Source organism: Mobula hypostoma, chromosome 5, assembly GCF_963921235.1.
Source record: "Mobula hypostoma chromosome 5, sMobHyp1.1, whole genome shotgun sequence".
NCBI lineage: Eukaryota > Metazoa > Chordata > Chondrichthyes > Myliobatiformes > Myliobatidae > Mobula > Mobula hypostoma.
The window spans coordinates 88,512,845-88,526,248 of NC_086101.1; the positions used below are offsets into that span (position 1 = coordinate 88,512,845).

At 38.8% G+C, this 13,404-nt stretch overlaps 1 protein-coding gene across 1 annotated transcript in view; it reads left to right on the plus strand.

Annotated features, from left to right (window-relative positions):
- The window catches only part of si:ch211-246m6.5 (von Willebrand factor D and EGF domain-containing protein), a 327,759-nt gene that overhangs the window by 59,398 nt on the left and 254,957 nt on the right, over positions 1 to 13,404 (plus strand). The window contains exon 4 of the mRNA XM_063049712.1: positions 1,452 to 1,517. Coding sequence (XP_062905782.1) covers positions 1,452 to 1,517 — 66 coding nt within the window. The remainder of the gene's footprint in view (positions 1 to 1,451; positions 1,518 to 13,404) is intronic.

Sequence of the window (13,404 nt, forward strand, 5' to 3'; positions counted from 1 at the left end):
TATCTTCTTAGTGATGCTTTGTAAAGATCTTACAGGCAAGGATATGCAATTTTTGAGGTATGTGTGGCGTAAATCTAATACTGAGCATCAGCCAGGTAACACCATCCCTACTGTAAAGTATGGTGGAGGTAGCATCATGCTATGGAGATGCTTCTCAGCAGCAGAGTCCAGAAATCTGGTCAGGATTGATGGGAAGATGAGTGCTGTTAAATAGAGAGGGATGTGGCATTAAAAACCTGCCAGCCTCTGCCAGAAAGCTTAAACTAGGGAGGAAGTTCATCCTTCAGCAGGACAATGATCCAAAGCACACTGCCAGAGCAACCATGGAGTGGTTTCAGTTGAAGAAAATCGATGTCCTTGAGTGGCCCAGTCAGAGTCCTGACCTTAACCCGATTGAACATCTCCGACAAGATCTCAAGCTTACTGTCCACTGTCGCTCCCCAACTAACCTGGCACATTTTGAGCAATTTTATAAAGAGAAACGGGCAAATCTTGCTCCATCACATTGTACAAAGCTAATAGAGACTTATCCAAAAAGACTGCTGGCTGTAATAGCTTCAAGAGGTGGTCCCACTAAGTACTGAGCAAAGGGGATAAATACTTTGGAACTGCTGATATTCCAGTTTTTGAATTTTTTTCATTGCTTTACAATTTTCCCTTTTTTGGGCTCTACTGTGGTAAAAGGCAGCATGTGATTGACAAATAAAAACTCTCAGTGAAATTAATTAAAATCCATGGTTGTAATAATCATTTATGTGAACAGAGAGATGGGGGCTGAATAATTTTTCATGACTCTGTACATCCTAGAAAAGGTTCTGAAGAAAGCCATTGGGTTACTTGGCCACTTTTGTGCTGTACAATTCTATAGTTTGAGAAATATTCACTGACTAATAATTGCTACCATCAGTAGGGTTATTCATAGTTATTAAAGTTCAGGCTGAAGGGGCATAAGTAAAGCTGGAGCATACACTAGTCCAAGGAGAGCGATCAGACAATATGATGAATAATGTTTGATCCAACATGTAGGAAGTAAAAGGGTAACAACCTTCATTTGTAAAGAACAATGTATTGAATTTAATTAAAATGTTCTAATTATTTGGTAAAATGCTACATAAAAATATTATCTTTCTGCTGTATATTGTACCTGCAAATGACTTCCATTTGTAGAAAAGAAAATACAAAGGACTGGAGAAATCTTTGGGAAAAAAAACTCAAAATTTAATTGCACGTGTCTTAGGCTGAACTCTTGTTATTCTGCTATAATAAATGATCTGAGTAACCTTTGGATTAATTGTACATGACCATGAAGAACATAAATTGCTAACAAAAAATTGTACCCTTGTTCTTCAAACAAGTTCTACTGCTTTGAAAATTAAATGTTTCTGGATGCAATTTGTCTCCTTGACAGTTATTCATCCTAATTAGTTCACTTTTCTTTCCATTTAAAATAGTCTTTGCAGAAACAAAGTCAGCACCCTGTGCTCCTGGAGAAGTGGAAATAAATGGGATTTGTCGAGGTAATGAAAACTTTTATAAAATTTACAGAATTTCATGACCATACAATAACCTTTTATGTTCACTCTGAATTTTCAGGTTCGTTCAGTTTTGGGATCTCTCACAGGTATTTTCTTGAAACATAAGTTTTGCAGTGTGCTGGGAAAGAATGTTGTAATATGTAATTCACATTCATTATTTTGTTCTTTCAAAGCTAAAGTGGCCTTTTAAAGCTAGGAAGTCTAATTTCTGCTCATAAACAAAGGATGAGATCATTCATACTTTAGTGGTTGTTGAGGGAAATTGCTGATTGTAAATTGTAAATTACAGGTTCTCATTTTAAAGATGAAAGCTCAGAAATTCTTTTTGCTCTTTTAAAGCTACCATGCATTTTCAACAAAATCCAGCAATTTGAAATGTTTTAGATCTGGATAGCAATAGGTTAAAGGCATACACAGGGTAACAGTTACAGTTTAGGTCTACACTGCCATGATCAGGGTACAAGATATCTGTATTCTTTGTATTAGAAAATCATTTGTAAATAATGGTACAAAGTGCAATTTGTGTTAAGTTAGGGGCATTTCAGTAATGTGAGTTCAGTAAACAACTTAATTGTGTAGAACAGAAAGCTTCTTAATTATAATTTATCATTTAGCATTAACAAGGTAGGGAAGTACAACAGCTGCATTACAAGGCTATTAATACAGGAGTCTCCACCAATGATTCCGAGGCAGTGGTTCAAATCTCTGCATGGCAGTTGGGAATGTATATTCAGTTAGTGAACTACTAACGCAGTTCATTTCTGCACAGCTACTGATTGACATGCTAAGTATTTCTAGCATTTTCTGATCTTATTTTTGAGCAAGTTTAAGCAACGTTAGAGGACAGAATGGTGACTAAATTAAAGAAGGGAATTGTTGAAAAAGAAAAGGGAGAAAGAAAGTGAGAAATTAATAGTAGGATGAAGAGAAGAAAGGTAGGAAAGACGTGAAAAGAAAGGAGATGATACAAATAGTGCTTAACTCGGAGCCAAGTTTTAGCATGAACTTCTGCTTCACTAATTGAGTGATCCGATTTTGCTTTGGATGGGCATGGCAGAATTTTTTTTGTCATTGGGAATTTTTACTTCGAGTTGTCACCTTAAATAAAATTTGGAATAATTATTTTGAGGAGCATTGTCTTGAACTATACTATTGACAGTACCTTGCACACAAAAAAACAGCCTATCAGGAGATCACAAACATATTAGTGCATTTTGTGTTACCTATTGCCATCACCTGTTGCAATAGTGGATTTCCTTAATATGCATGATGCATGAAAGATGTGGGGCCCTGAAGATTTATAGGTGTTATGTTTTGTAACTCCAAAAGAACACCCTTCTGTGGATTGAAAATGGACACCGCTGGTTGATGGTCAGTACTGAGGGTAAACTCTCTCCCGTACAAGTACTGATAGAAACATTTTGCACCCCAAACCAGACTCAAGCCCTCTCTGCCAATATGTGAGTATTGTTTTTTCCCTGCGTTCGTAAGGGAACGTGATGGAAAGGCTATTTGGGGCATTCACTTCCAGCACTAATTCCATGTGACATAACTGCACCTATACCATATGGCGAGGCATCACAGGCAAACTTCACTGGATGATGATGTTGCAGTATCTGAAAGTCATCGTTTCCTTTACATTTTTGAAAGCCACGTCACACTGTTCATTGTCATTTCTTCCTGACCTGTGGTAATGAGGTCAAGTGTTGAAGTGCAGTAGCCAGGATTGGCAGAAATCTGCATTAGTAATTGACAAATCCTAAAAAAGACCACATATGTGACATCTCCTTTGGTCTTCGGGCATTCACCACTGCGTGAGTTTTCTCAGCACGTTTGTGTAATCCTTTTTGCATCATTAATGTGACAACAGTAAGTGATGCTTGGGTTAAAGAATTCACAGTGATGTTATTTAGTTAACACTCTGCCTGGGCAACCTTGAAGCACCTGGTCCATCGCTTTCTGCCAGAGTACATGTGCAGGTGCTACCCCAAAAGAAACACTTCGGTCTCTTTTTTTCATCTCCATCTGTAGGTAGGCCTCAGCTCATTCTGCCTTGTTGAACTGTTTCCCTTCATAAAGGCTTTTCAAAGATATCCTCCTTCCTGGGCAGATGTTACTGATCTACTTTCAATAATAAGTGATGGTGACCTTAAAATCACCACAGATCCTGACAGACCCATCTTTATTGGCTACTAGGACCACTGCCATTGCCCATGGGCTTCACTCAACCTTGGAAAGAATTCCTTCAGCTACTCCTATCATGGATGGCATAAGGAAACGGATGGGCTTTCTAAAATTTGGGTGTGGCATTTTCATTTTACCCTTGCTGGTTGAGTTTTCCAATACCATCCTTGAGCACTGCCGTGACATCATCCAGTACCTTTCCTAATTCACTTTCACTTGACTCTATTGCAGGGGATGTGGCAAGCAAATGGTGGATGAATCTCCAATCAAGTTGTAGTTGCTCAGCCACTCACAACCCCACAATGCTGGCCCTCTTATTTTTATCACATAAAAGCCTGATGTAGCTTGTTGGTTGTTGTATTTCACTACTACAAATGTCATTCCCACAGGGGTTATCTTTTCTCCAGTATAAGTTCTTAGTTGGATATCTGCAGGCTTCATTTCAGCATCTTTGAAATGCCATTCAAACATGTTTTGTGGAATGACTGAAACAGATGAGTCTGTGTCTAATTCTATTTGAATTAATTTGCTGTTCACTTCCAGTATAAGCCATATTGCTTGTCTATTGTTAGTTTTCACATGGTAAATCTCAAGGCAATCTAATCTGAGTCACTATAATCACTATCAGATTTTTCTTCAACATCATGCAGATTAGTGCTCTTTTTGAAACTGTAACTTGCCTTATTATCTATTTTCTTACCTTGTGTTGTCTACTTTTTTCGGTTCAGCATGCTCTTTGTATGTGCCCTTTTTCATTGCATTTACTGCAAGTTTCAACTTCAAACCTTCATTGGCCCATGTCCCAGGCAAAGTAAGGCCCGGCCAGGTTTCATTCAGACATCTCAATTTTGTTCATGCCTAATTTGTTGCATAAATGAAATCACTGGAGAAAAGTACTGGTAGATATGAAGCAACTTTTTTATTTGACAAACAAAATACGTCAGGCATCATATGAATCCTGACGAAGGGTCTCGGCCTGAAACGTCGACTGCACCTCTTCCTAGAGATGCTGCCTGGCCTGCTGCATTCACCAGCAACTTTTATGTGTGTTGCAGGCATCATATGAAGGTGCTTTTGGTTGAAAGATCTGCCTATGCTCAGCACTAGAGATATTTTATATGCTAAAGATCAAAGAAAATTCAGAACGTTGAACAAATCCATATTTACCATCCTCCCACCATCACACCCAAAACAATTGTTAATCATTGTTGCATCCATGCAATGGAGTATTAATTGGACTCATGCATATGCAGACCATCAGCGAAGTGCCTATTTCCTGGTCTGTCTGGTATGTGAACCTATTGTTCAGAGCTGCATTGAAATCAAATCCACAATTCAGATCTGAACACTGACGGCTGAAGTTATCTGCTAAATGTGCTGGACCCAAAAATCGCTATAATACTGCAGCTCACTTGTATCTCTAGCCGCTGTTTCCAGTGATATGGCGATTTCCACTGTTCTTTTAAATATGAGATGTTCTTCAGTTAGGAGTTGTTTTTGAATGCATTCTTGTAAGATTCCACAAATAAACAATCTCTTAGTGGATCATTAAGGCCATCACTGAACTGGCAAAGCTTAGGCAATCTCTTCAATTCAGCCATGTATGCTGAAATGGATTCCAATTCCTTTTGATTCCACTTATGAAATCAAGAGCATACTGCAATCAAGAATGGTATTGGTTCTAAATACTCCTGCATTACTTTAATGATATCTGCAAAGCTGATTTCAGCTGGTTTAGTCATGGTCATAGTCATACTTTATTAATCCCGGGGGAAATTGGTTGAAGCAGTTAAACTTCTAAGCCAAATGTATGCCTTTCCACCAATGCACTCAGCAAAGTTGGCACTCGCTTTTCATTGGCTATTTGATTTACTTTAAAATGCTACTCAATTCGCTCAGTAAAAAAAAATCCGGTTATCTCTTGTGCAATTGAGTGCGTCTATCTTTCAAATGTAGCCAGCCATTTCTGCTTTTTTTTAAATTTAGGATTATTATTCCCTGTTAGGATTTAAGATTATTAACTCACTGATTATGGACCCGTGAATTTGTCCATTTTCTGCTTGTTAAAAATCTCGACCAAATCTGTCCCTTCTCGAAGAAGCACGTGCTGCGCTGTTTTATACTCGATGATTTCTCACTGTGCCTTTTTTTTTAACTCAAATGTCTCTTTGCACTTCAACAGGTATGTAGTCTTCTTGAGTTTGTTTAAAACTTCATTGTCATCAATGTTATGTTTTGTAACTCCAAAACATACAACTAATCGAAAGAAAAACACGTGAAGTCTGGAATGCTTGTGCTTAGTTTCATTTTTACTTTAGCGAGATGTGCACATATGATGTGGTGGCCTGATGACGTATGCTATTCACGCAGTTTTATATATAACCCATAATGAATTGTGTAAGCAACAAAGAATGCTTAATCAAATAATATATTTAGAATATTACTCAAATATTACTGAAATAGTAAATACATAATTTCAGCATATTCTTAAAAGTTATCTTCACTTATATTTGGACTTGGCAATGGTCAGTTTTTACTACATTAGTTGCAGAAAGACGAACTTCCTTCATAATTGGACAGTGGGGCAACCTTCACATTGCACTGTTGAAGTTTAGGAATTTGTGTCACTGCTATATTAGCCAAGGAAATTTAAAATAAGCAATAGTTCTGCCCATGTTAGTGACATCTATGTGTCATAAATAAAATTAAGCTTTAACATTTTAAGACAAACATTTAGAATTGTTGTTCATTAACAACTCCTTCAGAATATTAAGTAACCCAGATGGATTACAAGAGCTGATTAATTAACCTAGACAGAAAGGCTTTACAATGGGTAATCAAAACTGCCCAACATCACTGGCACCAGCCTACCAGCCATCAAGGAAATATACACAGAAAGGTGCTGGAAAAGATCCAGTAGCATCATGAAGAATACGACTCATGCAACACACCCAAAATGCTGGAGGAACTCAGCAGGCCAGGCAGCACCTATGAAAAAGAGTAAACAGTTGACATTTCGGGCCGATGTCCTTCATCAGCACTGGAAAAACAGATGAGAAGTTACCTTACTTGTGGACTGTTTGTCCCATTCCCCTCAAGGTGGAGGCTACGTAGCATCCATGCCAGGATCACTGTGCATCATTCCTAATGAAGATGGTAGAATTTGTCATCGAAATGTCAGTTAAAATTGATACCTGTACCCGGCTGGAAGCCTGAGAAGATGATTCATTATATTTATCGTGTCTTTTTATTATTGTGTTCTTTATCTTGTGGTGATGCATAGGAACTGGAAAACAAATATTTCATTGTCCATGTCATGTGTACAGGAAATGACATTAAACAATCATGAATCTCAAATTTTTCACGGTTTCTTTAAAGTTCAGACCTTATGCTTGCAACTTGTGGAATCAATTTTTTTGTTTTTTTTAAAAAAAGGTCCATGTCAACCAATATTATCATTAAGTGAATCATCTCATTGCAAGGGGAATCAAAATTAAACTGAAAAAATAGTTGAATTTGTTTCTGAGTTAAATAAATACTCTGCCAACTTTCTCAAGAGTGAGATTTTTAACACTCTTTAAATTCAGCATAAATTAGGCTCATTTACCTTTTAAGGAGGTATGGTCACTTGTAAGATTTGTCCTCATACTCATTCTCTTGCGAACCTTACATCACTACTAGTAGTGAATATACATGTAGTAGACACTGATCACTGTTGTTTTGCCTCTTTAAGCATAAGGTTGGGTCACAATTGGATGGTTACAGACATTTCAGAGCTTTTATGTACATATTCGTTCTATTCCTTGTGCTTAAAACCTTACACTTGTTCTAAAATTAAAGGGTGTCAACTCTGAACAGGTAATTTGCCTTGAATTTTTCAGGACAGTTTGCTTGTATTATTTAAGGAGTTGATAGAAATAGGCAGTGTAGATTTGGGGAGTGCACAGCTGGGGCCTGTGCAGGGAAGATTTCCAGAAAATTGATGACAGTCTGACATTGGCGGTATCATGGTCTAGATGGAAGTATGAGATGGTGTCAGAGAGATCATAATCAGCCTTTGTAAGGCCGATATCAGTTTGCTAAATAGTAAAAACACCACATTTACCTACAGGGATGTTGACAATGTTGGGACTGATTTGAGAGTTTAGCATGTTCAGACAGGAAATGTTTGGAATAAGTAAGTGGAGTGGAAAAATTGAGAAAGTCCATTTTACATCAGCAGTTGACAATGAATAATGCTGGTGAAGCAAGGGGCCAGATTGAGGATTGAGAATTTAGAAGATGGAAGACTGTCTTCAATGAACCTTCACAAACCTCCCTCACTGGCTCTACCACTACTTTTGTCTTTTTTTTTGTCTCTCTTCAGCCCCAGATCATCACAAATATCCCCCTTGTTCCCTTCACCCTACAAACCCGTCCCTCCTCTGCAACTTAATTTCTATCTTTGCTTTATTCTGATGAAAGTTCATCGATTTGACTCACCAGTCCATTTCTTGCTCTACAGATGCTGCCGGGCCTGTTTAGAGTTTGCAGTATTTACTGTAGGTGAACTTATACCCTGCTAACACAAGCTATTGTTCTCATTAGAGGTCACGTTAATGCCAGTTTCACTTGTTGATCAAATCTGAAAACAGTAAAACTTCAGGATTCAAAATTGTTTAATGTCATTTCAATTGCACAAATATAAAGGAGTACAAAATAATTGATACTCTGTAGTACGAAAAAAACATCATAATATATAAATATAAATACTTAAGATATACTAAAATTAGATTGATTATATGTCCGTAAGGCAATGCTCGGCACAGGAATGTATGTACATAAGGTGACTCTGACCGGAGATGATAAAGTAGCAGTGGTAGGGTGGCGGTGTTGCTCAGCCTTTCTGCTTGGGGAGAGTAATTGTTTCTGGTGGTTCCAGCATGGATGCTATGTAGTTTCCTTCCTGATGCAAGTGGGTCAAACAGTCCATGAGCAGGATGAATGGGATCTTTCATGATGTTGCTGGCCTTTTTCTGGCCCCTTTTCTGTACATATGTCCTTGATGGTGGATAGGCTGGCACTGGTGATGCCAAGCAACTTCAGCTTACAGAATGGAGAACTTAAACACGTTTCACAAAATGGCAACCTCCATCTTCAAGCGCATGGCAAGAACAAAGACAATAGATCTGCCTGTTTCCACTATCTTTAACCTTTTTGACTTCAGCATTTTCTTCCATATTTCCAATCTGCCATAGCCAACAACGTCATGAAGTTGTAGGGTTGGAGGAGTGACAAGGCCAGGAAAAGAATCGAAAACAAGGGCCCAAATCTTTGAATCAATGGATTGCTTAATCAGCAACAAACACAAAGCAACAGGACATGAAACGAATTAGGAACTGGCTGCTGCTTTGAAGAGTGTCTGGTTCACACATGATAACGTGAGAGAAACTGGCCAAATGTTCACCCAGAAGGTCTGATAAATAGTCAAAGGCTAAGTTCTGGAACATGCTGCTGCTCTCAAATTCATGCCTGTCTTTCTTGAATGTTTTTGTTGAAATCCTTTCAATCAGGCTTCTGCCACACAGCCAAAAAAAAGACTTGACAACATTCATGAGTAATATCCCAGGTGATCCTTAATAAATTGATCCCTTCTCATTTCTTCTTGGGCAGTCCAGAGTCTTTGATATGGTAATTGCACAATTCTCATCAGCATCAGGCAGCAAGGATGACTATGATACATGCTGTAGAGAAAACAGTCTCAGTCCAATAATTTTATACCTTCTTTGTGCTACTAATAAAATTAAAAGCTACCTTGGTATTTATTGTCGGCTATTATAAACATGTCAAAATAAGACACGCTATTTGCCTTTGAGGTATGAGCAATAAATATGGCAAAGTGCTGCATATGGAACACACAAAAGGCTGGATATAATGTTCTTGCGTAGAACTGGAAGCAGTATTTTTTATCTGCAAGATGATTAAGAACAGATAGGCTACAGGTAGTATTTTTATTTAATTCATTCAAGGGATATGGTCTTAACAGGCTGAGCCACCATTTAATTACCCATCCCTATTTGACCTTTAGAAGATGGTGGCGATCCCTTGTCTCTGAGATGAGGGTACACTCACAATGCTGTTCCAGAAGGAGAGTCAGGATTTTAACCCAGTGACTGTGAAGGAACTTGCTTTACACTGTTTCTGGGACATTAAAGCAATTTTATGGGTTACCCCATTGTTGTTTATAAAAATATCATAAATTGCCAATGAGTTCAGTTGCCAGCTGTTGGGCGCCCTGTGAAACTCTATGCTGATACTGACATAGTCGGTCACCAGATGTTCTCTGTGGATGTGTATGAGTTCTCATTGTGGTTATGATGAAACACAGCATATGTGAACTCACCAGGCAGCTCTAAAAGGGATCTCCAGCATGACAAGCAATATTTTTTTAATCACTGCAACTGAATTAATTGATGCACAATGATGGTGCAGCATGAGAGTGTTCTGCATATGTGGACAGTAAAGTCACTGCAAATCTTCCCTTCTTTTATGCATCATAACCCTAGCAGTAAAGGCCAGCATTCCATTAGCCTTTCTAATTACTTGTGGTACAAGCATTCCAACCCTCATTTTCATCAGCAGGATTCCCAGATTCCTTGTTTCACAGTAGTTTGAGTAAACTCGGTTTATTTCAATAATTATTCCTTTTTTTAAGTTATTTTTTTCAAAATGGATAACCTGATATTTTCTCCTCAGTATACTCCTTAGGCTATCAGTATCCCTTTGCAGGCTCTTTGTTGCCTTGCACTTTATTAATCTGCCCCTCTTTGTGTCATCAATTTGGTTGTAGTACACTTAGTCCTTCATCCAAATGGCAGCGTATATTGTAATCTCCTCTCTTGGTGGTGATCACGATTAGGGCATTTTGGTGATGCCTGGCATATTTTTCTTGGAATATCTTGCACCAGAAGTATATCTCCGCTATGACCAGATCATCAATAAAAGATGTAAGGAAGGCTTTAATATAAAAAAATAGTATTTATAGATTCCAGAGTAAGCAACATTTTAAAAACCAAAATCAATGATCCAAGCTGATGCGTGCCACTACATTTACTTTGCTTCTTTCCTGGAATGCAATCAGTCAGCCTCCAGACAATGTCATTGTTGATCTACACGTACTTATGTGGAATTGTCCGCTGTTCCGTGTTGCGTGTAAATTGCTCCTAACACTGTGTAAAGTCTTTCCCAAGTTGATGTTTGACTCCTCTATGTTATTAGACAATAAAAACAAATTCATATTCAAATTCGTAAGTCTTCTTCCTTAAACCATTTAATCAAAAGCGTAGTTGGTGTGACCTTCCCTTCTGCCACACAAGCTTTGCTCTTTGCTTTTGAAGCTGTGTGTTATTGCTCTTTCATTCATTAACTGCGTATCCTGTCTTACCACATCCTTTAAGATATGTGTAGTATAAACTCTTGACATGGTGCTTGTGAATTTGTGGGAAAGGTGTGCCCATTATCAGTGATTTCTTTATTTAAAAAGATCCAGTCTTAAGAGGAAAGGATAGAACAGTCATATTTTTACAGCAGTTTTGGCTTATATATTAGCAAAAGCTGTTCCAGATTGTTAACTATTCATCAATAGATCTAGGTTAGTCTATTCACTATGCAACACAGAGCAAGAGACTCTTGCTGTACATGGGGCTTTAAAAAATAGAGGGCTGTGCGGTAGGGTAACTCTAGGCAGTTTCTAGAGTAGCTTCATGGTCGGCATAACATTATGGGCTGAAGGGCCTGTAATGTGCTGTAGATGTCTATGTTCTATGTTCACTTAATTAATCAAAGCTCACTTTTTATTGCCTCTGTATAAACATCAATGTAAGTATGTTGACCCCAGGCCAACAGCTTAAAACATGATTTCTACTGTTCTCTCTGCACCAATATTCACTCAGAGCACCTCTATAGTTTATAACACTGACATAGAGGATCTCCTATATGGGCAAATGATCCTCCTCCTCCCAGCCTCTGGCATGGGGGAATCTTCTTTGCGATAGCTAGTCTTAGGAGTCCTCGCTCCTTTCCCTTTGTTCCCTACTTTTAAACACTTCTTATTGGTTCAAAAGTTGTGCTTCAATCTTGTTAGCTCAAGGTAATCCGACTGAACTCTGTCAGATTCCCATTGGATGTAGCCAAGGGCTACACAACTTGGTGCCTAGGGTGACTTCTTTTGGTCTACTAGACCTTGGCTCAAACCAGTCAAACTGCATCACCCAAACACTGGGCTGAGATGACAAAATTATTTCTGCAAACCTGCTGTTGTACACAATAAACAGCTTATCTGAGCATGATCTCAGATTTAGCAAATCAATAGCAGAAAACTCCTTGTGTCCATGTTCAATTGCTCTGATTAAGTTATCTCAGAGCAAAAATCAGTTCATCAGTTCACAAAATGGAGATTAAAGAGCAGCTTCACAAAATGGCAACCTCCATCCCTTCAAGCACATGGCAAGAACAAAGGCATTTGGTTTGTCTACTTCCATTGTCCTTGACCCATTTAAGTTTGTTCTACTTTAATCCTGTTCTTCCTCTTTCTCACATTCCTTCTCTTTCACACCATTCACATCCTTTCTCTCCATCTCTTCCCTCCTTTTTGTTCTAGTTTGTGCATCTTGATCTTGGGATATTGCATTAATCCTTCTATTGCGATCTTTACAATCTGATCTGTCTTCTTGGTTTCCTCATCAACAACATCATCTGACGAATCATCTGTTTTCATGTCTCCATTGCCTCCTTTCTCTTTGGCCTTCCAATCATGTAGCTGGGCTTTGGTCTTTGCATCTACTTTTACAAGCAGCTTTTTGTCTCGCACTTGAAGTTCATGCAATGATCTTAATGCCCTACATTCCTCCTTAAAACACCTGGCGAATAAAGACACATACGTAAGGCTCCTTTACATTGACAACAGCTCTGCCTTTAATACCATCATTCCAAATAAACTGATTCCTAAGCTCCGGAACCTGGGCCTTAGCACTCAGATCTGCAGCTGGATCTTCAACTTCCTCACAGACAGGACTCAAGAGCACCGGTGCCCCACAAGGCCGTGTCTCAGCCCCCTGCTGTACTCACTGTACACCCATGATTGTGTAGCCAAGTTACCATCAAACTCAATATATAAGTTTGCTGATGACACAACAATTGTAGGCCGTATCGTGGGTGATGATGAGTTTGAATACAGAGAGGAAATTAAGAACCTGGTGGCATGGTGCGAAGACAATAACCTATCCCTCAACGTCAGCAAAACAAAGGAATTGGTTGTTGACTTCAGAAAGAGTAGCGGACCGACCCAATTTACATCAGTGGTGCGCAAGTGGAACAGGTCAAAAGCTCTAAGTTCCTTGGGGTCAATATCACAAATGACCTGACTTGGTCCAACCAAGCAGAGTTCAATGCCAAGAAGGCCCACCAGCGCCTTTACTTCCTGAGAAAACTAAAGAAATTTGGCCTGTCCCCTAAAACCCTCACTAATTTTTATAGATGCACCGTAGAAAGCATTCTTCTAGGGTGCATCACAACCTGGTATGTAAGTTGTCCTGTCCAAGACTGAAAGAAGCTGCAGAAGATCGTGAACATGGCGCAACACATCACACAAATCAATCTTCCGTCCTTGGACTCACTTTGCTCCGCACGCTGTTGGAGCAGTGCTGCC